Genomic DNA, 25,187 nt, shown 5'->3' with positions numbered 1-25,187 from the left:
TCAGAAGTCTTATAGATGACAGAAATTCCACTATGCAGCATGCTTCATGAATGATTAATTTTTTATTTTCGTTTTTGTCATAAATTGACTATCTTGTTTTTGTTGTCAAAAATTAGCTAAGGATGGAAGCTGAAAAAATGTCTCCACCTAAGGTAATAGTTACTATGGCAAAGTCTGCTGAACCAGCCACACTGCCGAGGACTAGAGCAGGATTTGCTATTAAGCAAGAACAAATTCACCTTTTTCAAGAGGAAAGGAAAACTGATGCTGTGGAGGTGAAAAGCATTGTTTCATCCCATTCATCATCAGCTCTCATAACCTTCCATCCATCATGAATTGTGTGTCTAGTGTTCCATCTAATTGCTTAACTGATTATCAAAACGTTAGAGATCGTTAGATTCAGCCCAAGTCCTCCACTTGAACAGTTAGCATTTCTAGTAGTGAACTGTCAGAATAACACTTTTCTTTGTCTCCTAAATTTATTCTCAGCATTTAGCCAGTGTGAATTGAGGCCTCAATCCAATTTGTCTTCCTGCTTATCCATGTTCCAAAAATATGAAGAATATTAGAGCCTCCTAAAAAGTGAAAGCAGTTACCTGCATACTCATTTGTAGCTCGGCAAACAGCATATGTATATGGATTTGATACATAATCATTCAAGAGAAACTAGATAGATGATTCCTCAATTTCAAACATTCTACCATAATTAAGATTTTTTCCATATATTTGTAATTTAAAATTCAAAATTCAAGATTCAAATATTTCAGTTGTGTGATATTTGGTCAAATGACAGTTTTCTTGAGTCTAAGTTTTACTATTGTTAAAATAAATAAAATCAAACATTAACCTGATGATTTCATGTTGTAAACTGGTTCAAGGATTCTAATAAGATAGAGTACAAATGCAATCATTCTACAAGTAAACTTTATTTATTTAGTGTTGTCTGTTGAAGATGTTAACATTTTAAAACATCTATAAAATTAGTCAACTAATTGCCTAAAAGTTTTTTTTAAAAAAGAAACACATAAATGAACAAACAACTCACCTAATACTCATGTATAGTTTATAGTTTATTCTAAGATGCAATCTAAAGTGAAGATGGTATTTGCAGTCCCTTGGGTAGATTAGATTGTTACTGTCTTCTTAGAAGGAAACACCAGATAAGGTCCATGATTACCAATTCTGTCTCAGAAAGACCTCATTTGTACTTTAAATGGTTCAGGGAAAATTTTTAAAGATATGCGGGTAAGATACTTTGCAAAAACATTTCAGATGCATTCTGGATTCTATTCATAGCAGCAGGAAAGAAAACTGAATACTAGTAAAATTTTCTGGCCTGACTCTTAAAGGGCACTGGACGAACGTGGCTATGTGATTTTTGTGATATACTGTTTTTAAGTATCGCATAGAATCATAATATGTGAGCCACATCACCTAATTTGCTTTCTATAAAAGAGAAAACTCCTATAAAAAGAGTTTTTCATTTGCAAATTGTGTTTCTGCTTATGTTAATCAGACTTATAGAAATGAGAAATAATATTTCTGTTCCCTTCTTCACTTTAACCCCCAGTAATAATGAAAGTAAATTAAATTTCAATGTGAAAAAGTTGTTCCATTGAATCTAAACATGGTAACACTTTCATTTTAGTCACAATTTTCATTTCTGTGTTTTTTTCATTTGTGTATTTTAAGAGAGAGATTTTCTAATAGATTAAGCAAATCTTATCCTTAGGGAATCATAAGTAAATTCATGCGTTCACTTCGTGTTCATGAGTTTTCGTGTTATCTCAGATTTGCATGCAACCAAAGAACTCTATAATAACTGATTTTTCTGGATGGGATGATGATGATATTTGAGTGCACTGTTATCATTGCTGTCACTGCCATCAATACTAGACTAAACAATCAACAGAATAATAATCAGTGAAGATAACCAGCTCAAAATTCTGATTTCCCATTTGCTAATTGACTGTGTGCCTGGATAGATTACTAGAAAAACTCAAAATCTCCTTACAGTTTTATATTCATATTGTGATTGTCCTGTGTTGTGTCTATCTGACTTAATGTCTAGTATAACTAAGCAGATATACAGAGTATAACTAAATAGATGTCTGAATAATATAATAATCAATGAAATAGTAAGTTCCTAAAAGCATTTCTGTGTTACATTCCTGGATACATTAACATTGCTCTGGAACATGATGCCATCTACCTATCATGCCTTTAGGCATTTGGCCGTCCTGAACGGCTAGGAGGAGGTGTCCCAGAAGGATGTCCCTAGGAGATGTCCCAGCCTGACTTTGACATTACTATGTATTAATTCTGGCAACCTTGTCTCCAGGTGGGTGTTGGAAAAAAGGCTGAAGCTGTAGCAACAGTTGTTGCTGCAGTAGACCAGGCCCGTGTTCGAGAGCCTAGAGAACCCGGGCGTCCTGAATCATATGCTCAGCAGACCACTCTGGAGTATGGATATAAGGAACATATCTCTGCCACAAAGGTAGCTGAGCCTCCCCAACGTCCAGCCTCAGAACCCCACGTTGTCCCTAAAGCAGTCAAGCCTGGAGTGATCCAAGCTCCTTCTGAGACTCATATCAAAACTACTGATCAAATGGGAATGCACATATCATCACAGGTGAGTCCATACCAGCTGATTTGTCTCCTTATTCCCAGTAAAGGAACCTTACCTGCTGTGGTCATCTGGTAAACCATGGTATCACTGAGTTTCATTTCAATGCAGATCAAGAAAACTACAGATATAACAACGGAAAGATTAGTCCATGTGGATAAACGCCCTCGCACAGCTAGCCCTCACTTTACCGTTTCAAAGATTTCTGTTCCTAAGCCAGAACATGGATACGAGGTAAGAAATTTAAGAGTGTTATAAAGAAATATATAACTCAAAGGAAATAAGTATCTAACCCATGAAATAGGGTATCTTTGGGGTAAGCCAATGTGGGCTTCTTTTTGGTGGTACTGATCTACATACACGGTGGGCTCAGACAACCCTAAGGTTTGGTTTCTCAAACTTGTCCGGCAGAGTGTACCTACAGTAGCAAGTTGTTATCTTCCACCTCTGAGGAGACACAAATCCACACAGGCTTCTCTCTGTTTCACATTCCAAGGATAACTCAGGCTTAACTGTGTTGATCACTCTTACTAATCTTCTAGTGATTTTGTAAAAGGTAGTGTATTATACAGTATAGTTTTCTGTATGCTGTGAGACATTTCAGAGTAACTTAACTGTGAATGTATTTCAATAATAAAGACAGAATTGAGAAATCATATATTCATGTATTCAATGTCACAAGAAAGAAAGGTGGTATTGTATGGAGTTTGGGTTCAATTGTGGAATCAAACAGTCCTGGTTTGCCCTATCTGCCCTTAATTTGCTCTGTCATCAGGGGAAAGTAAAAACACATGTAAATTATACTTGAAATATGTGTAAAAACCTTAGCAAGTTGACAGCATGTAGCAACTCTCAATGTGGGTCACCGTTGTTCTTATACATATCCAAGAAATAGAATCCAAGCCTTCTATGTCTTCAAATAATTGTAAAGTACATATAATGCCTTTATTTGGGAGAGTCCCAAATTACTGTTGAAACCAAATGTCATAAACAGCAGCAAGGAAATCTTTGAAATATTTTTCTGGATATCTCCCTCCATGTTCATGTTTCATATAGATTTGTAGCTAAAACCCAAATGTGCTACATATTTCAAAATAGTTCTTAGAAATTTACCAACTATCTTAATAACATCTTGATTTTAAATTTCCCACTGTAGTATATTCAAAAGCAGCATTTGCTGGAACGTTTAAGTGAAAATTCATGACTGAGCTTTAGAAGATCCTGTCCTTTTATGATAAAAGCTGTAAAAGAAGGAGTTCTTCATACAACTCTTTGAAAAAGCTGTTTTAAAATATATTTTACAAACTAACAGGAATGACAAGGAGCTTTATAATTGGCTTATCTCTAACTGACTTTTCATTAACTTTGAGAGTGATAATGAGAACATTAAAAAATGGACCATATAGAAAATAAGCTCGGACTCAGTACAGGAATACTAGTGGCAAAGCACTTCTAAATGATGACTCCAAGGCTGTTAAGTGACTATTTTCTGACTCCCTTTCCATTTAGGCATCAATAGCCGGTAGCGCTATTGCTACATTACAAAAAGAGTTGTCAGCCACATCTTCTGCTCAGAAGATCACCAAATCAGTGAAAGCTCCTACTGTGAAGCCTGGAGAGACCAGAGTGAGGGTAGAGCCCACCCCCTCACCACAGTTCCCCTTCACTGACACTCCCGAGACTTACAAGAGTCAAGCTGGCATTGAAGTGAAAAAGGAAGTCGGAGTGAGCATCTCTGGTGGCACCATCCATGAAGAGCGCTTTGAAGTGCGGCACGGACGTGAAGCCAAGGTGGGTCACTCAGTCACACACTGTTTCTTTTTGTTGTTGTTGTTTGTGGTGGGGTCTCATTCTGTCGCCCAGACTGGAGTGCAATGACACAGTTATAGCTCACCACAGCCTCAACATCCTGGGTGCAAACAATCCTTTCAGAACCCAGCATCCTGAGTAGCTGGGATACAGGCATGTGTCACCATGCATGGCTGATTTTTTTATTTGTTGTAGAGACAGGTCTCACTATGTTGCCTAGACTGGTCTTGAACTCCTGGGCTCAAGTGATCCCTACCACCTTGGCCTCCCAGGGTGCTGAGATCACAGGTGTAAATTAATGCGCCCAGCCGTGATCCACTTCCATGGAGCAGGGGTGCTTGGCCAGTGTGTACTGCAAATGTAGTCAGCCAAAAATCTTGCCTCTCTCTTTTACCATGCTCAAGCTTAATTTTTTTGAGCATGGTACAGGTCCAAGCTCTTATTTTCTAATTATTTTTGTAATTTTACGTGTGCTAAGAGTTAATGAGATTTCTCCTAATTTCATGGGCATTTTGTATCATCCTTTGTAAAAATCATAGGTAACAGAAACAGCAAGAGTACCTGCTCCTGTTGAAATTCCTGTTACTCCACCAACTTTGGTCTCGGTGAGTCAAGAAGTTGATCATGTTAAACCCTATTCATATCTGGTCAAATAATTTTAATACATGTTTGCAAAGATCAGTTATTCAAACTATTAGGAAATTGTCATTAGTGGGTTTACAAATGCTAATTTTAAGACCATACACTGTTTGGCAAGGAAAAGGGGAATTCTATGTAGCAGCCATCATTCATGAATTCAAAAGATGTTAATGAGTTTCCAATAGGCAGAAGTCATTATTGCAGAAGCTGTGGAGATATAAAGGCCAAATTCCTTTCTTTGAAATCTTTTACTGCCATCAGAGAAAATGTACATAAACAAGCATAATAAAATAATTGATAAGCACCACAACAGAATGAGAATCCACGAGAAGGGTAGATTTTATCCACTGGAGATACTACAGCAAAGCTCTGTTGACTAGGTAGCATTTGCTTTTGAGCCTTTCAGCTCTTTACTAATATATTAGTATGTTATATAAATATCACTCTTTACTAATATTTCTGAAGTCCTAATTAAAAGGCTATTTTGTGGCAATTAAATGTGCAAGTTCAAACCCCATATTTGTTATAACATAGAGATGTTTAATGAATAGGCACCCATTATTATTTCCTTTTTCTTCTCTCTTCAGGGTTTAAAAAATGTGACTGTCATAGAAGGTGAATCTGTCACTTTGGAGTGCCACATCTCTGGATACCCATCCCCGACAGTGACATGGTACCGGGAAGACTACCAAATAGAAAGTTCCATTGACTTCCAGATAACCTTCCGGAGTGGAATCGCTCGTCTCATGATCCGTGAAGCCTTTGCGGAAGACAGCGGGCGATTTACTTGCAGTGCTGTGAATGAGGCTGGGACTGTCAGCACATCCTGCTACCTCGCTGTGCAGGGTCAGTGGCCACCCTCCCACAGTCCTAACGCATGGGTCATTGCTCTTACCTGACACTCTTTTCCACAATATGGTTTCTGCATACCTCAAAATGGTTTCCCCTTTTGGAAATGGGGTTATATGATAGGGTCAATTTAACTGTCAGTTAATAAGCAGTGGCCACCAAATGCCTCATTTCAAAGAGAAACTTTTGTTTTCTTTAGTGTCAGAAGAGCTTGAAAAGGAAACAACAGCTGTGACTGAGAAATTTACCACAGAAGAGAAACGGTAAAGCATTCTTTTGCTAATTAGCTGCTATTCTAGATCAATTTTGGTTTTCAGTCCCTTTAGCATTGGCAGATTGCAACCCAGAAGCTAACTGAAGGGCATTCTCTTTCCAGTTTTGTTGAGTCAAGAGATGTGGTCATGACTGACACTAGCATCGCAGAGGAACAAGCAGGGCCTGGAGAACCCGCTGCACCTTTCTTTATTACAAAGCCAGTGGTCCAGAAACTGGTGGAAGGTGGCAGCGTGGTGTTTGGATGCCAGGTGGGCGGCAACCCAAAGCCCCATGTCTACTGGAAGAAATCTGGTGTTCCTCTAACCACTGGATACAGGTATTTTGATGATTGAATGGTAAAATTCTCTGTGACTTGTATATGTGTATGAAGACTGGTGCAGGATTTACTTACCTACTCGGCCCCGAATGTAGGCTCTTTTGTTGTGGAGTCGGCTTCCTTTGTTTCCTATTTTGTGCAAAGTCTTATGAAGAAATAAAACTATGTGACAAAAGTAGATGGAATTTAGTTTAAATTACTGATAATGCTAGTAAAGTAGTGAAAATATTGTGGATTTTCACACACACACACACACACACACACTCTCTCTCTCTCTCTCTCTCTCTCTCTCTTCCAGAAAGGATTTGAGACAACTTTCAATGAAAACACATAATAACTAAGTTACTAAAAAATAATAATAATAATAATAATAGGGACCATGTAGTGAAGAAGAAAGTTAGTTATACATGAATATCTATGTTAATACATTTTCTGCAATTCAATATAAAGTTTAGCTCTAAATTTTCTGCCATTGAAGACAAAAAGGCATATCTGATTATCTAAAAATGTAGGTGTTATGTCTTAATAAATATACTGTACCAGATGGCTAACACTGAAATAGTTAAAAGAATTTATTTTATTGATTATTCATTTGATCTCCACATGAAATAACCAAGATAATAATAAAGAGAAAATACTTATTGTTTAAGTGACATTTATCATTTGCTAACATAAACACTGAAACCACTTATTTTCATGTCTGATTCTAGCAATATTATATTCTATTATTTGTTTGGAGGAATATGTGAGTATTCTTTAAAATGAACATTTTGGCTGGGTCTGTAATCCCAGCACTTTGGGAGGCCAAGGTGAACAGATTGCCTGAGTCCATGGGTTCGAGAACAGCCTGGGCAACTTGGCGAGACCTCATCTCTGTGATAAAAATAAAAAAAATTAGCCAAGTGTGGTAGTGTGTGTCTGTAGTTCCGGCTACTTGGATGGCTGAGGCAGAAGGATCGCTTGAACCCAACAGGTCGATGCTGGGGTGGCTGTGAGCTTACTACTGCACTCCAGCCTGGGCAACGGAGTGAGACTTCCAACTCAAAAAAAGAAAAATGAATATTTTAACTTATTGGCTTTAATTACTCATGGCCTTGCATTTTCTTCAATTTTCAGCAACTTATAGTTATAATCTAAGATAGAACATAGTTATATATTTAGGGTCATTGAATTTTATGCCACAGATCCATTCACAAATAAGTTCAATTCTTTTATTCACATAAGGGTTGTTTATGACTGATTTTTGAAATATTTTATTTCCATCAAGATACAAAGTGAGTCATAACAGAGAATCTGGTGAATGCAAGCTGGTGATTTCTATGACTTTTGCTGATGATGCTGGAGAATACACTATTGTTATTCGTAATAAGCATGGAGAAACTTCTGCATCTGCTTCCTTGCTTGAAGAAGGTAAGTGTAACTCTAAGTAGTTCCTATGTGCATGATAAGAACTGAAAGACGGGCAAACAGCTGGGCCATTCATTTGCTCATAGATCTGTTGCTGCATCCTGGTTCTGACACTTTACCCCTGATCTCTTGGCTACAGCTAGATGGAAAATGTTTTGGATTACATGGACTCAAAAGCTAGAGGGGCGCTAAACTTCTAAGGGTCTAGCAATAGTTTCTGCTTAGTGCATTTGTTTCTAGCATATAATGCCTCTGTAAATGTAGGGATTCTAAATCCCATTGCCTCCCAGGTCCGGGCAGAAAACATTAGTGAGGGCAAAGAAGACATTGGCAAACTGGAAAGTACGTGCCTTTCCTGTAGGGGACAGTAGCTGTATTGTTGCAGGGGCCCACCAGGCAGTCGCCAGGCTCAATGTTGCTGGAGTGCTGATACTTTAAAGAAAAGCATGAAGTCAGGATTTTCAATGTTTATAACTTGAAAAAACATGTAATAGCACTCGTGCCAAACTGTCCACATTTACAGTGAGCTTTAAATGTGGACAGTTATTATTTCTACCTAGCTGTTACAGCACTCAAGACTCAGGAAGGTAAATGAATTGCTAAAAGCCATACAGCAAAATTAGGAAAACTTTTAGGGTAGATTCCTCCAAAACTGGCTGCTAATAAAAAAATTTTTCTACCATAGTGGTGGCTGGGTTGACTTGTTGGTACATTTGGTTTCAAAATTCAATCTAGTAAATATTTATGGAGCACTTTGGTAGTAGAAATTTGAAAAATATAGCTTTTGGTTATTAACTTTTCCCACCATAGGTCTTGCCTGAATGAATAGTGGCATGAATGCTTTTTAATAAGAACGCCAAATTTTAACTTATGTTCTTAACTCCTAGCCGATTATGAGGCACTGATGAAGTCCCAGCAAGAAATGCTTTACCAGACACAAATGACTACATTTGTTCAAGAACCCAAAGTTGGAGAAGTAGCACCTGGATTTGTATACTCTGAGTATGAAAAAGAGTATGAAAAAGAGCAGGCCTTAATTAGGAAGAAAATGGCCAAAGATACTGTAATGGTCAGAACTTTTGTAGAAGACCAGGTAAGCATAACAATAATGACCAATTAAACCAATTATATGTTCTCTTACAATGCTCCTCTTTTTGTTTAATATTTCCATCTTCAAGCAATGAGATCAGGGTTAGATAACTATTGGTAGGTTCAAGTTCACTGCTGACAAGTTTCCTTAGTCTTCGTGGCATGTTGCACCTATGAGTTCAGAAGTAGGGATTGCGTATACACAACAAAATATGACTGTAGACATAAGGATTATATATATTCAGGAAAAGACAAATTTTAGCTTAACTAAGTTCATTAATGCTGAGATCCCTTCATCTGTGTGCTAAACATCCTAAATGTAACTGTTACTCTTGGGATACTATTTTATTCGCGATGCCACGGCATTCACTGGCAAAGATGATTATAATACAGATTAAAATAAAAAAACCACAAATTTCTTCTAGATTTTTCTCCCAGTTGAAAACCTCAACAATCCTAATGCATATCCTTAATAAACTAATAAATATCCTTAAATAATTTTTATCAGTGAGGATATATCTTTTAATAAACCACCATCTTTTTACTTGCATAGGAATTTCATATTTCTTCCTTTGAAGAGAGACTTATCAAAGAAATTGAATACAGAATAATAAAGACCACATTAGAAGAACTTCTTGAAGAAGATGGAGAAGAAAAGATGGCAGTTGATATTTCTGAATCTGAAGCTATTGAATCAGGATTTGATTTAAGAATCAAGAATTACAGAATTCTTGAGGGGATGGGTGTCACTTTTCATTGCAAGATGTCTGGATATCCATTGCCCAAGGTAAAATTTAAGTATTCATTATATCTCTGTACCATAATAAAGATACAAGTAGGGTACAATATAACTATTTTATGTCAATTTCATTCACATATGCATGTTATTCTTTGCAGATTGCATGGTACAAAGATGGCAAGCGCATCAAACATGGAGAAAGATATCAAATGGATTTTCTACAAGATGGCAGAGCTAGCCTGCGTATACCTGTTGTTCTTCCAGAAGATGAAGGAATCTATACCGCATTTGCCAGCAACATTAAAGGAAACGCAATTTGCTCAGGGAAGTTGTATGTGGAGCCTGCTGCACCGCTTGGTGCTCCAACTTACATACCCACGCCGGAACCAGTGAGCAGAATCAGGTAAGACTCGTTATAATTTGGGTTGGTTAGTATTTAAATTGTTTTAAAACATCAAATATCCCAGTAGAAAATTGCTATAATGTACAAAAATAAAATTGGGGGCTCAGCACAGAAACTTATCATTGGCAATACCAACAATTGCCAAGAGTTTTTATTTTTGTCCCCATGTAAGTTTAGCAAATAATTTTTAATCAGCATAGCATACTATTCATTTTCCTAGTGCTACAGCTAATATAACAATAGCTCTTATTTATTTTACACCTGAACTCTACATATGTGAATTTATATAACAACTCTGCAATAAATAGGTGATTATTACTATTTTGGAAATAGGAACACTGGGGATCTGGGAACCTATGAAAATTGCCTTGTTCCAACCAGTTTATATGTGATGGGGCCAACATTCAAAATCTAAGACAGTCTAGTTGCAATGTGTAGATAAAAGTTTTGTTTTGCTTTCACATATAGTTTGTTTTTCCTCCTCTTAGATAGAAAGAATATATTTCTTTTTCTGTAGATTTATTGATTGGTTTATTTAATCAACCACCATTTATTAAGATGTTTTGGTAGTTGAACCAAAAATGTGTAGTGATTAATTAAATCTAAGCAGTGAGGAAAAAACAGTATTAAAAATTGTTCCAAGATTTGGAGCTGAGTACCTGAATGCATAAAATTACTACTGACTGAGATTGAGAATATAAGAATGCAGTTTTCGAAGCATAGCAATATATTCTATTTTGGATTCCAGTGAGTTTGAGGTACCTTCTAACACACAAAAAAAGTTAATTAAAAATAACATTAACAAGTAAGACAGAAAAAAGGTTTGTTTTGTGAATGCTTTTGTGCTTCATGGAAATATTCTGCTTGGCTTTGTTTTTCAGATCTATCTCTCCACGTTCAGTGAGCAGGTCTCCTATACGCATATCTCCTGCAAGGATGTCCCCTGCACGGATGTCCCCTGCACGGATGTCCCCTGCACGGATGTCCCCTGCAAGGATGTCCCCTGGACGTAGGCTGGAGGAGACAGATGAGTCACAACTTGAGAGACTGTATAAGCCAGTCTTTGTGTTAAAACCCGCTTCTTTCAAATGTTTAGAAGGACAAACTGCCAGATTTGACTTAAAAGTTGTGGGCAGACCTATGCCAGAGACGTTCTGGTTTCATGATGGTAAGTATGATACGTTTTTGCTCACAAATCATTAAAAAACAAAAATAAGGTTATGTGTGTGTCTAACATTTTTTAGAAAACTATTTTAAAATCTGTTCTCTTTTTGACTTATATTTTTACAGGCCAGCAAATTGTCAATGATTATACCCATAAAGTAGTAATTAAAGAAGATGGCACTCAGTCACTGATTATTGTCCCTGCAACACCCAGTGATTCTGGGGAATGGACTGTGGTTGCCCAAAATAGGGCAGGCAGATCTTCAATTTCAGTGATGCTGACTGTAGAAGGTAAAATAAAACAAAATAAAAGTAAAGATATTACCTTATCATTTGGGTTAGAAACAGATATTTCAGCCCTATTCTTAATCGTAACCTTTCTTTTTCAGCTGTGGAACATCAGGTAAAACCAGTGTTTGTGGAAAGATTGAAAAATGTCAATGTAAAGGAGGGTTTTCGACTTGAAATGAAAGTCAGAGCTACGGGTAACCCAAACCCTGACATTGTATGGTTGAAAAACAGTGACATTATTGTCCCTCATAAATATCCAAAAATCAGGTAAGTTTGCTTGCAAATAACAAAACTAAACTCATTTTAAAAATCCAGTAACCAAGGAAGTAATACTACTTCCTATATCAATGATTTTTTTCCACTTTTTATAGAATTGAGGGAACCAAGGGAGAAGCTGCCCTTAAAATCGATTCTACTGTCAGCCAAGATTCGGCCTGGTATACTGCAACTGCTATTAATAAAGCTGGCCGAGACACTACTAGATGCAAAGTAAATGTTGAAGTTGAGTTTGCAGAGCCTGAACCAGAGAGAAAATTAATCATCCCACGAGGGACATATAGAGCAAAGGAGATTGCAGCCCCAGAACTGGAGCCTCTCCATTTGCGATATGGTCAAGAGCAATGGGAAGAGGGTGACCTCTATGACAAAGAAAAACAACAGAAACCATTTTTCAAGAAAAAACTCACTTCCTTAAGACTCAAGCGCTTTGGGCCTGCCCACTTTGAATGCAGACTAACACCCATTGGTGACCCAACAATGGTAGTGGAATGGCTCCATGATGGAAAGCCACTTGAAGCAGCCAACAGGCTCCATATGATCAATGAATTCGGGTACTGCAGTCTTGATTATGCAGTTGCATATTCCAGAGACAGTGGTATCATTACTTGCAGAGCCACAAACAAATATGGAACAGATCATACATCTGCTACCCTTATTGTCAAAGATGAGAAAAGTCTTGTGGAAGAATCACAATTGCCTGAGGGTAGGAAGGGCTTACAACGAATTGAAGAATTAGAGAGAATGGCTCATGAAGGAGCACTTACAGGTGTAACCACAGATCAGAAAGAAAAGCAAAAGCCAGACATCGTCTTGTTCCCAGAGCCAGTAAGAGTACTTGAAGGGGAGACAGCAAGGTTCCGCTGCCGAGTAACAGGCTATCCTCAGCCCAAGGTCAACTGGTACCTCAATGGACAACTCATTCGCAAAAGCAAACGGTTCCGAGTGCGCTATGATGGCATTCATTACCTGGATATTGTGGACTGCAAGTCATACGATACAGGCGAAGTAAAGGTCACCGCAGAAAACCCTGAAGGTGTCATAGAGCATAAAGTGAAACTGGAGATCCAACAAAGGGAAGACTTTAGGTCTGTCCTTAGGCGAGCTCCTGAACCAAAGCCTGAGTTTCATGTACATGAACCAGGAAAGCTTCAGTTTGAAGTACAAAAAGTAGACAGACCTGTTGACACCACCGAAACCAAAGAAATTGTGAAGTTGAAAAGAGCTGAGAGAATCACCCATGAAAAAGTTCCTGAAGAGTCAGAAGAGCTACGCAGTAAATTCAAGCGCAGAACGGAAGAGGGATATTATGAAGCCATCACTGCTGTAGAGCTCAAGTCTCGGAAGAAGGATGAATCCTATGAAGAGCTCCTCAAAAAGACAAAAGATGAACTTCTCCACTGGACCAAAGAGTTAACTGAGGAGGAAAAGAAAGCCCTTGCCGAAGAAGGCAAAATCACTATTCCAACTTTTAAGCCTGATAAAATTGAACTAAGTCCTAGTATGGAGGCTCCCAAAATCTTTGAAAGAATCCAAAGTCAAACAGTGGGCCAAGGATCTGATGCACACTTCCGGGTCAGAGTTGTGGGGAAACCAGACCCTGAATGTGAATGGTACAAAAATGGTGTCAAAATCGAACGGTCTGACCGAATCTACTGGTATTGGCCTGAAGACAATGTTTGTGAACTAGTCATAAGAGATGTGACTGCTGAGGACTCTGCCAGCATCATGGTAAAAGCTGTCAATATAGCTGGAGAAACCTCAAGTCATGCATTCTTACTTGTCCAAGGTAATTTGAATGTCTCTCACTTGAGTAATCTGTCTTTGTACCCATGAATATCAATTAGCATATTTCTTTTAATTTTCTTTTCCCATTTCACAGATTGTGAATTTAATATAATGTACTTTTTCTTCCCCATTTTCTTGTAGCCAAGCTATCGATCACTTTTACACAGGAATTACAAGATGTTGTTGCTAAGGAAAAGGATACCATGGCAACCTTTGAATGTGAAACTTCAGAGCCATTTGTCAAAGTGAAGTGGTATAAAGATGGTATGGAGGTTCATACAGGAGATAAATATAGGATGCACTCTGACAGAAGGGTTCACTTCCTCTCTATACTGACCATTGACACATCTGATGCTGAAGACTATAGCTGTGTACTTGTGGAAGATGAAGATGTCAAAACAACAGCTAAACTTATTGTCGAAGGTAGTAAATAATGGTTTCATTGTTTACTTAACGTTTGAAAGTCACCCTAAGTATGTGATAAAATTAGTTTGCAGTTTTTTTCATAAAAATAATTATTTGGGAATTGGATATGAGTTTCATAACCAGAATCATGAATTTATGTTCCTAATTAAGAATACTGACAATTTTGATTTTTTAAAGTAATATTTTATTGATGTCTAGCTTTTAATTTTTTATTGAACTGTAACTCTCTGCTTTCAAAAATAATTTAAAAATCAAAATAACTTTTTAACTGAAGGTTTATTTCTCAACCCATCAGCAGTTAGATATTAAGAATTGTTCTAATAGTATGAGGAGATGGATATACAAGGCATTGTCTGTCTCCTAGGTCCAGATGCATGACTCTTCAGAGAAATTGATTTCTCTTTCTCTTATAATTCAGGTGCAGTTGTTGAGTTTGTGAAAGAACTTCAGGACATAGAAGTTCCAGAATCATATTCAGGAGAATTAGAATGTATTGTATCTCCAGAAAATATAGAAGGCAAATGGTATCACAATGATGTGGAGCTTAAATCCAATGGCAAGTACTCAATTACATCTCGCCGTGGACGTCAGAACCTCACAGTCAAGGATGTAACCAAAGAGGACCAGGGAGAATACAGCTTTGTCATTGACGGGAAAAAGACAACCTGTAGACTAAAGATGAGACGTAAGTCCTCCTGTTCCTGTCAGTCTGCAGTGAGCCTCATTTTGATTTATTGATAAAAATGATCATAACATTCTTTTCCCCCTCATATTCCACAGCCCGCCCCATTGCTATACTACAAGGACTTAGTGATCAAAAAGTCTGTGAGGGTGACATTGTTCAACTTGAAGTTAAAGTCTCCTTAGAAAATGTGGAAGGCGTCTGGATGAAAGATGGCCAGGAAGTGCAGCCTAGTGACAGGGTTCACATTGTGATAGACAAACAATCTCATATGCTGCTCGTTGAAGACATGACTAAGGAAGATGCTGGAAGTTACTCCTTCACCATCCCAGCCCTTGGGCTCTCCACCAGTGGGCGTGTCTCTGTCTATAGTGAGTGTTACTTGTACAGTTTTATGTTTACACCATCAATAGAGGTAAAGAACTTTAATGAGCAGAAATTTTAAATTTTACTTTAAAAATTCATATTCATGATTTTGTTTGTGTGTGTGTGGTTTTGCAGGCGTTGAAGTGGTTACACCTCTAAAAGATGTTAATGTGATTGAGGGTACCAAGGCTGTGCTCGAATGTAAGGTCTCAGTTCCTGATGTGACTTCTGTTAAATGGTACTTAAATGATGAACAAATCAAGCCTGATGACCGTGTGCAAGCCATTGTCAAAGGCACTAAGCAGCGACTAGTGATTAACCGAACTCATGCTTCAGATGAAGGCCCTTACAAGCTGATGGTTGGCAGAGTTGAAACCAGCTGTAATCTTTCTGTAGAAAGTACGGATTCTTCCATTTAACTAATTATTTTAAGAATTCTGTTTTCCCGGTGTAATATTAACCAAATGATTGTTTTATTTTTTCCCCCAGAAATTAAAATTATTAGAGGTCTTCGTGACCTTACCTGTACAGAAACTCAAAATGTGGTCTTCGAGGTTGAGCTGTCCCACTCAGGCATTGATGTCTTGTGGAACTTCAAGGACAAGGAAATCAAATCCAGTCCTAAATATAAAACTGAAGCTCGTGGAAAAATATATAAGTTGACAGTTCTAAATATGATGAAGGATGATGAAGGAGAATATACATTTTATGCTGGAGAAAACATGACTTCTGGGAAACTTACTGTGGCAGGTTGGTATATTTGTCATTTAGCATAAGTTCTTGTGACAGGAGATCGTTTTGATTTAAGAAATTGTAGACGGGCTCGGTGGCTCAGCCTGTAATCCCGCGCCTTTGGGAGGCTGAGGTGAGTGGATTGCCTGAGCCCGCGGGTTCGACACCCGCCTGGGTAACTTGGCGAGACCTCATCTCTACAATAAATCAAAATTAGCCGGGTGTGGTAGTGCTCGCCTGTAGTTCCAGCTACTTGGAAGGCTGAGGCGGAAGGATCGCTGGACCCCAGCAGGCGAGGCTGCGGTGGCCCGGAGCGGCCAGTGCACTCCAGACTGGGTGACAGAGTGAGACTCCAACTCAAAAAAAAAAAAAAGAAATTGTGGTCCATTTCTCCCCCAAATTCCCATCAGTTTCCCACTTCCTTGCCTCTGCTGTTCTGTAAGCCAATAGTACCCTCAACACCGTACCCACCAGCCTCAGGTACAAATGTTCTTCAGGCCTACTTCAGATGCCACCTTCTCCATAAAGCTTTCCTCAGTCTCCTCATTTATATAGGATCTCTTCCTCTTCCAACCTCAGGATCATGTTATGTGTGTCTCTTTCATGACTTTTATCATATACTTGTCTTTTTTCCTGCTTTCTCTTTCTAGTCCAGAGTATAAACTCCCCAAATCTGGAGTTGCTTCTTTTTCTTTGTGTACACCAATATATTACTGAATTGATCAATAAATGTTTACTGAATTGAACTTTACTTAAATCTTCTTACTGTAAAGAGTTATTTCTTTTTAAGCACTCTTGCTTCTTCAAACTCTGTTTCTTTTATTTCCTTCATACTTGTTAACAAACCCAATGAAAGTTTTTAAAAATACAACTCAGTATAGCTGTGCATCTCTTAGGAAATGAAGTAGAAATAAGACTACTGTCATTCCACAGTAATTCTTAGCTTTACAATGAAAAATCAAAGTGTAAACCAATTGTCAACACCAAAAAAATAGAAGTCGGCATTCATTTTTGAGGTTCATTATGATTTAAATATTGAGGTGTGGAGATATTACATTTAGATTAAATTTTGTTGGCCATGACATCTGGTATATAAGCAAGTAATATGATAATGGTATGTCTTACTTGCCATGAAAATTTCATGGTTTAGATACTTTATTACATTAAAATATTTCCCTGGAGATTTGATCATGAAAAGATTCTAGAACAAAATTTCAGATTCTGTACTTTGATACACTTAATGTATGCTACATTTATTTAAATGCATGAAAACAAGGATAGACCGAGTCCTGATCTTATTTCATCTAACGTTTTTAAACCACCTACTGTAGGCCTGACTCTACGAACTCAGGACACAAAAATAAATAAGGAATGACATTTTTTTCTGTAGGAATTCAGTTTAGATAGGACAGATACATAAGCAACTAACTTGTTAAAGCAGTAATTATTTCTGCCAGTGGATAATGGAAGTGGAGGCAATGGGGAAATTTTTTATCGAAGGGAAGAAATGCATCAACGGTGATTCTTAGTATATAAGAATCCCTAATCCTAAAGAAATACTGATGATTTGGACATTTTGTGAGCAAATTTCTTCTCAGTCAGGTATCAGACACACTTGTGGGAAATAACCTTTAAAAGAAAAAAGTAGAATACTTTTGAAGAAGGAGTTGAGTTTAAGGCTATGCATGTCATATGCTGTGCATTATGGTTCTGAGAATTCCATATGAACTTAACGGTTGCTTTTCCTTTGCAAAACTTTCCTTTGTCTGGTTTTTTCCTTGGTTATCAGGCCTAAATACTTACCCTAAGGGATTTCTGTGCTACTTTCTCCATACAGATAAAATTAACCTTTTTTAGACTTTTCGTGATTTCAAAATCAAGTTTTTAAAATTTAATATTTCATTTTAGTTATGCAAAGAGTGCCTTATTGTGTGCATATTTTTAAGGGACTCACACTATACTTCTCTTGTTCTAAAGGAGGGGCCATCTCCAAGCCACTCACAGATCAGACTGTTGCTGAATCCCAGGAAGCTGTGTTTGAATGTGAAGTTGCCAACCCAGATTCCGAAGGCGAGTGGCTGCGGGATGGCAAACACCTACCACTGAGCAACACCATCAGAAGTGAATCTGATGGCCACAAAAGGAAACTTATCATTGCTGCCACCAAATTAGATGACATTGGAGAATACACCTACAAGGTGGCCACCTCCAAAACATCTGCCAAACTCAAAGTTGAAGGTCAGTGATACTATTGGTCCTTTTCAAAGCATATTATGCTCTTGATCATTTTAAAAGGCAAATCGTATGACCATTTTGGATACTGTAAATCTTCCTTTTATAAAATCATTATAAATTCTCTAAACTTTCTTTATGAACCATATACCACAAAGTACAAAATTGCTTATCAAATGTGTTTATGTGAAAAGGTCATCTCAGCTCTGTGAAATAGTGAAATCAGTTACTCTGACAGTGTCCCCTCTCACCCTACTCCCATCAGTCTGTTCTGCTATTAGTCAATGACTGTGCAAACTTCATCCCATTCCAGTGTAGAAAAATCATTGCACCAAGTACATGTCCAACTGGATCACAGGTTTTCCCACAATTTCAAGGTGTCCTTTTTGGGGGGGGGTTAGAGTCTCACTCTGTCGCCCAGGCTGGATGTCTTTTAAAACAGAGATGCTGCATAACTGCAAAATATTTGTTAACCATTCTTTTGAAGATGACTGGGCAGTGATCTTATTTAGGACTTTTTTCCCTGGATGATCCCATTTATATTTTCTAAACCAATCATACATTTGTCTTCAGCTGTCAAAATTAAGAAGACTCTGAAGAACCTCACAGTGACAGAAACACAGGATGCTGTTTTCACTGTCGAGTTGACACATCCTAATGTCAAAGGTGTCCAGTGGATCAAAAATGGAGTTGTGCTGCAATCCAATGACAAGTATGATATCTCAGTCAAAGGAACAACTTACTCACTGAGGATTAAAAATTGTGCCATTGTAGATGAGTCTGTTTATGGCTTCAGGCTTGGAAGACTGGGAGCCAGTGCCAGACTTCACGTTGAGAGTAAGTTGATGTAGAAATACCTTACAAGTAGCCAACCCATGGTTACTGTTCAGTTAACTGTATCACTGAATTGCTCCAACTTTCCTCTTAGCTGTCAAGATCATTAAAAAGCCAAAGGATGTGACCGCCTTGGAAAATGCCACCGTTGCCTTTGAAGTTAGTGTTTCCCATGACACCGTTCCAGTAAAATGGTTCCATAAGAATGTGGAGATTAAGCCAAGCAATAAACACAGACTGGTCTCAGAAAGGAAGGTCCACAAGCTGTTGCTGCAGAATATTGCCCCCTCAGATGCCGGGGAATATACCGCTGTTGTGGGGCAGCTGGAATGCAAAGCAAAGCTGTTTGTGGACAGTAAGTACTAGGCAGTCCCTGTGGTCCCTCCTTTGATGATCCCCATATGCTCATTTTTTTTTTTGGCTTCATCTGTTTTATTTTTATTTTTTTATTTTTGAGTCGGAGTCTCACTCTGTTGCCCAGGCTGGAGTGCAGTGGCGGACTCACGGCCACCCTAATGTCGACCTGCTGAGCTCCGGTGATCCTCCCGGCTCTGCCTTCCAAGTAGCCGGAACTACAAGCGCACGCTACCACACCCGGCTAATTTTTTATTTTTATTTTTATGGTAGAGATGAGGTCTTGCCAAGTTGCCCAGGCTAGTCTCGAACCTGCGAGCTCAGGCCATCCACTTGTCTTGGCTTCCCACAGTGCTGAGCCCGGCCCAAGTCCGGCCTGTTTTATTTTTTTAATAAACTATATCAACTAAGTGCACTCTCATTTTCCCCAGCATTACATATTACAAAAACCATGAAAAGTATTGAGGTGCCGGAGACCAAAACTGCCTCCTTTGAGTGTGAGGTGTCCCACTTCAATGTCCCATCCATGTGGCTGAAGAATGGTGTGGAGATTGAGATGAGTGAAAAGTTCAAGATAGTTGTGCAGGGAAAACTCCACCAGCTGATCATCATGAACACCAGCACAGAGGACTCAGCGGAATACACGTTTGTCTGCGGCAATGACCAAGTCAGCGCCACTCTGACAGTGACCCGTAAGTACAAATTTAAAAAATATATATGAGTGTGTGTGTGTATATAAACATTATATATATATATATAATATTCAGTAGACTCATTGTTATTCTACATCCTATATTTTGCTGACTACTCAAAAATCCACTCAAAAATTGTTGATCGAAACATCTACTATGTGTTCATGCTTAATTAAGCACAAACATCTCCACCTGGATAAAATTTCCCAAACAGCATAGCACCGAAAGGCTGCCTGGAAAGGTGCTCCAGTGTCTCTTATTTGATCTTTCTGTTCCCCTGTCAGTAGGCATTGTCCTGTCTAGGAGTACATGGAATATATCAAAGCTCTGAACTGTAGTCACCTCAACAGATGTACTAAAGGCATTCCCGGTTTTCATTCTGCACCTGTTATAATCCGTATTGTATTTACGTAAAATCTCCTTGGATGTTTTTCCTTTTCCCCTTTGCAGCAATCATGATTACATCTATGCTGAAGGACATCAATGCTGAAGAAAAAGATACCATTACCTTTGAGGTGACGGTGAACTATGAAGGCATCTCTTACAAATGGCTGAAGAATGGTGTGGAAATCAAATCAACTGACAGGTGCCAGATGAGAACCAAAAAACTCACACACTCACTGAACATCAGGAATGTTCACTTTGGGGATGCTGCTGACTATACCTTTGTGGCTGGAAAAGCTACATCGACAGCCACTCTTTATGTGGAAGGTATGGCTTCATAAATGTCTATAGAAAAAAAAAGTCAAACATGCTATATAAAATGTGGATAAATAAAATGCAGAATATCTGTATAAAGGGATATTATTCAGCAAAAAAGGAAGTATTAGTACAATTCTACAACATGTATGAACCTTGAAAATGTTATGCTAAGTGGAAAAAGCCTGCCACAAAGACCTTATATTGTATGATTCTATTTCCATGAAGTGTCCAGAATATGCAAATCTATGGAGACATGGATTTGTGGTTGCCTAAGTCTGGGAGGGAGATGAAGGCAAATGTATAGGGGGTAATGGCTAAAGGGTACATGATTTCCTTTTGGAAAAATGAGAATGTTTTAAAATTATGGTGATGACCGCACAACTCTGAATATACTGAAAGCCATTTAATTGTATACTTTTAAACGAGTGAATTTCACAGTATGTGAGTTCTATTTCAATAAAGCTGTTAAATGTTAGCCTTTTTACGTGCTGTTTTCCAGCTCGCCATATAGAATTCAGGAAACACATTAAGGACATCAAGGTTCTTGAAAAGAAGCGAGCCATGTTTGAGTGTGAAGTTTCTGAACCCGACATCACTGTACAGTGGATGAAAGATGGCCAGGAACTACAGATCCCAGACAGGTCAATTGTGCTAACATTTCAGTAATTCCCAGTTTTCTCCAAATCATCATACACTAAACTCTCATGTCCATTTTACCCATAGAATAAAGATTCAGAAGGAGAAATATGTCCATCGCCTTCTGATCCCGTCCACTCGGATGTCCGATGCCGGGAAGTACACAGTGGTGGCCGGAGGCAACATGTCGACCGCTAATCTCTTCGTAGAGGGCAGAGATGTTCGCATCCGAAGTATTAAAAAGGAGGTTCAGGTACTGTCTCTATAATGAATTTTTTGAAAAATCTTCAATAGTCTCTAATGTTTTACATTTTTATATCAAAGTTATCAAAGCTCACATTGCTGAACTGTAATCATCTCAGTAGATTACTAAAAACATTTGATACTTTTACCTATAAAATTTTACATTATTTTAATTTTTTTAACCACAGTCTTTTACAAAATGTAATCAGTTAATTCCTACTCAACTTAGACTCTCTTATGCTGACATCAATTTAGTCACAGTTTCCACTCAGGGAATAAGTATGTCCTTCACAGCTGTCTAAATAGTTTAATTAAAGCAGCTGTAAAAACTTCATCGTCTAATAAATGGCTACTTGCCAAGCAGCACCAACCAGAAAAGAATTAAAATGTAAATTGTGATGTTCACACATCAATTAGAATTCAGGAAATATAGAACAAGGTGACATTTTCTCAGATGGTTTCTATCTACGGAGAGGCAGGTATGAAAGGTCTTAGTGGCTGGAAACACTTCCTATGAGCTCTGAGAGGAAGCCCAGACTAGGCCATGCTAGTTTCCTGGCAAGAATGCTGGGAAAATACTTTTGTTCTCAGCTCTATCTGCAGAACTAGGCCTCATGGGTGCCAGTCTTCCCAAATGACACAATGGAGGCAGGCTGTCTAGAAAAATGCCTTTTGAGTTCAACTTCAATGTATTGCTCATCCAAAGAGAACCAAGCTTGAGAGACCTTAGGCCATAATGAAAAAACCTTCACTGAGGACTCAGGTAGTCTAGATGTGTCTTCCATCTTTTATTTTTCAATTCTGAACTTTGGTTTTCTCACTTTCAAAACGAGAATAATAATTCCTTCTTGGCCCATAAAGTTATTGTTCATATATGAAATCAGTTTGAATAGTAACTTAAAAGAACTTTGTAGATAATAAAAAAAAACCCAGATGGAAAGTATCATTATTTCTATTATTATTAAGAAGCAAACATTTAAGGATGAAATCATTGTCTCATTGGGGCTACCTCCCTTCTCAGTACAAGTCTGAGCATGATTCTCTACAGGAGAAGTTAGTGTACAGTTTGTTCAAGACTAGGCAGGAAAAATCAGAATGTGCTATAACCAGCAAACTTCTTATATCATAATGTGTAGGTATTTGCATGCTTTTCATCAGAACAGTTTTAGAAATGGGTTAACTGAGAGAAAGCCAGGGTTTCAATTTTTTATTTTCTGCTGTTCAATCAACAGGTCATTGAGAAACAGCGTGCTGTCGTTGAGTTTGAGGTTAACGAAGATGATATTGATGCCCACTGGTACAAAGATGGCATTGAAATCAATTTCCAAGTTCAAGAACGACATCAGTATGTAGTAGAGAGAAGAATTCACCGGATGTTTATCTCTGAGACCAGACATAGTGATGCAGGCGAATACACCTTTGTGGCAGGGAGGAACAGGAGTTCTGTCACTCTCTATGTCAATGGTATGTAGGGACAGATTTTGACATAGTTTGTAGCTCCGTTTAGAATAATGATCCTTTTTAGGTCACTAAACTCTGGTAGTTCCTGGACAATTTCTAAAGAACCTGTGGTATTCACATGGTTGTGGCTACATTTATTTTCGCGTTATACCCACAGAAAAGGGAGGGCAGCTGTTAGAACTATTGAGATGTCATTTCCTGAAAGTACCTAATGGCCCTATCCTCATTCCGTTGATCAACACTATTGAAGATCCATTGTGTGTCAATTATAATATATCTAAATGAGTTTCTAACTGTTTTAGTTCTCAGCCCTCTGCCCTGAGGCTGCTTAAGTACTAGCAGCACTACTGAGTGATAGGGACATTTCTAGCCTCTGGTATGGAGTGCCTGGGAGAACTCAAAGCCCACAGGCAACATGGAGCTAGGTCCTCTCTGCCCAAAGCTCTAAGACCAGGGGCTTTTACTTTAGAGAGAGAATTCCACATGCTACCAAGCACACCTGAGGAGCCCCCTAAACAGCCCTCAGGGGAGTGCCATCAAACCTCTGCTTTCCTCATTAGAAACCTTAAGACTGAGTTTGAGGCTGGCCTTGATCTGAGTCTAACCTAAATACACAGAGAAAAATGGAATCTCCCTCCCTAATCCTTATCTTGGGCTGTATCTTTCCAAACAAAATACCCTTGAAGCAGATGCAGGAACACTAGGGGTAATTTCAAGATTCCCAAAGCTGAATCATACTGCCAACATTCCCTGGGACCCTAGACGACCAAAAGGTCATGGCATCCAGTTATTATTATCTCTGTTTTAGTAGTGGAGAAACAGGCACAGAGAAGTAAAGGTCTTTTCTATGGTTGTGTCAGAAATCAGCCTCACGAACTACTCGGGTCTCCTTATTCATCACAACACTAAGGATATGCTTTAGTTAGCATCACAGGAAAGCTGACTTTTGTTAAATCTACCTAACTGCATTTTACTAGATCTGAAATAATATTCATTTATTCCTTCAGTAATTACTGATTGCATTTCACTGGCATCAGTATATAATGAAATGACTATAACATATACACAAATACTTGCAAAACAAACAAACTTGAATGAGATGCGCCTCCTCACCCCATGATTTGCCCAAATGACTTTTAAAAATAGGTAGTACATGGAAATTATTCCAGAATCCTTTCAAGAATGCATTGCTATGCCCTTCCTCCGTCAGGAATTGGGGTAATCATATTATATTGAGGAATGCAACATGCCCCCAAATATCAAAAATATATTTCTGAATCTACTCCTTCTACTTGAGGACACAATTCCAAGTGTTTCTTCCTTATTAGCATAAATAATGTTCTAGTATTCTGAGGCAAATAAAGATACCACAGTTCCAAAGTTTTGTTTCTGGACATGTAATCACCAGCAACAGATTAATATAGAGATTTGTGTGCTGTCCTGTGTTTTTTTACACTTTTTCATGGACTATTTGTTGTCATTTATTCTAGCCCTAGAACCACCCCAAGTTCTGCAGGAGCTCCAGCCTGTTACCGTGCAGTCTGGCAAGCCTGCTCGCTTCTGTGCCGTGATATCCGGCAGACCACAGCCCAAAATTTCCTGGTACAAAGAAGAACAGCTGCTTTCCACTGGCTTCAAGTGCAAATTTCTTCATGATGGGCAAGAGTACACGCTTTTACTGATTGAAGCCTTCCCAGAGGATGCGGCTGTCTACACCTGTGAAGCCAAGAATGACTATGGAATTGCCACAACATCAGCTTCACTTTCAGTGGAAGGTAGGAATGCCTTGCTACTTCCCAGCTTAAAATAAAACCTTGGAAGCCAGCTTTTCTGTTCTCCCAGTGCATTTAAAAACACAATTTGGAGCTCATAAAAGTAGATTGCTGCTCAACTTTGAAGGCACTCGTCTGTGAAATAAATTGAGATAAATCTACATGTTCCCTTATGTGAAGTCTCTGTGGTGACTTAATCATGACAAATCTTGTGGTTTCTTTCTTTAGTTCCAGAAGTTGTGTCTCCAGATCAGGAAATGCCAGTTTATCCTCCTGCTATCATCACCCCACTTCAGGACACCATCACTTCCGAAGGACAGCCAGCCCGGTTTCAATGCAGGGTTTCTGGAACAGGTAGGTTTATGAGCAAAGGCATTGCTAAT

At 38.4% G+C, this 25,187-nt stretch overlaps 1 protein-coding gene across 6 annotated transcripts in view; it reads left to right on the top strand.

Annotated features, from left to right (window-relative positions):
* TTN (titin) overlaps window positions 1–25,187 on the top strand; it is a 275,101-nt gene that overhangs the window by 19,047 nt on the left and 230,867 nt on the right. For all 6 annotated transcript variants that reach the window (XM_021711039.1, XM_021711037.1, XM_021711038.1 and 3 more), the window contains 30 exons: window positions 2,342–2,632; window positions 2,738–2,860; window positions 4,136–4,417; window positions 4,975–5,040; window positions 5,662–5,920; window positions 6,123–6,186; window positions 6,300–6,515; window positions 7,783–7,925; window positions 8,810–9,015; window positions 9,565–9,798; window positions 9,909–10,153; window positions 11,035–11,321; window positions 11,444–11,608; window positions 11,707–11,875; window positions 11,980–13,673; window positions 13,814–14,095; window positions 14,517–14,783; window positions 14,879–15,151; window positions 15,282–15,545; window positions 15,636–15,896; window positions 17,856–18,116; window positions 18,684–18,947; window positions 19,039–19,299; window positions 19,730–19,990; window positions 20,441–20,701; window positions 21,192–21,333; window positions 21,416–21,581; window positions 22,804–23,035; window positions 24,523–24,807; window positions 25,033–25,158. In XM_021711039.1, the coding sequence (XP_021566714.1) occupies window positions 2,342–2,632; window positions 2,738–2,860; window positions 4,136–4,417; window positions 4,975–5,040; window positions 5,662–5,920; window positions 6,123–6,186; window positions 6,300–6,515; window positions 7,783–7,925; window positions 8,810–9,015; window positions 9,565–9,798; window positions 9,909–10,153; window positions 11,035–11,321; window positions 11,444–11,608; window positions 11,707–11,875; window positions 11,980–13,673; window positions 13,814–14,095; window positions 14,517–14,783; window positions 14,879–15,151; window positions 15,282–15,545; window positions 15,636–15,896; window positions 17,856–18,116; window positions 18,684–18,947; window positions 19,039–19,299; window positions 19,730–19,990; window positions 20,441–20,701; window positions 21,192–21,333; window positions 21,416–21,581; window positions 22,804–23,035; window positions 24,523–24,807; window positions 25,033–25,158 (8,050 nt within the window). The remainder of the gene's footprint in view (window positions 1–2,341; window positions 2,633–2,737; window positions 2,861–4,135; window positions 4,418–4,974; window positions 5,041–5,661; window positions 5,921–6,122; window positions 6,187–6,299; window positions 6,516–7,782; window positions 7,926–8,809; window positions 9,016–9,564; window positions 9,799–9,908; window positions 10,154–11,034; window positions 11,322–11,443; window positions 11,609–11,706; window positions 11,876–11,979; window positions 13,674–13,813; window positions 14,096–14,516; window positions 14,784–14,878; window positions 15,152–15,281; window positions 15,546–15,635; window positions 15,897–17,855; window positions 18,117–18,683; window positions 18,948–19,038; window positions 19,300–19,729; window positions 19,991–20,440; window positions 20,702–21,191; window positions 21,334–21,415; window positions 21,582–22,803; window positions 23,036–24,522; window positions 24,808–25,032; window positions 25,159–25,187) is intronic.

The sequence above is a fragment of the Carlito syrichta genome, unplaced genomic scaffold, assembly GCF_000164805.1.
Source record: "Carlito syrichta isolate Samal-C Ts95f unplaced genomic scaffold, Tarsius_syrichta-2.0.1 Scaffold301826, whole genome shotgun sequence".
Lineage (NCBI taxonomy): Eukaryota > Metazoa > Chordata > Mammalia > Primates > Tarsiidae > Carlito > Carlito syrichta.
This window is presented reverse-complemented; position numbering and strand designations above follow the sequence as displayed.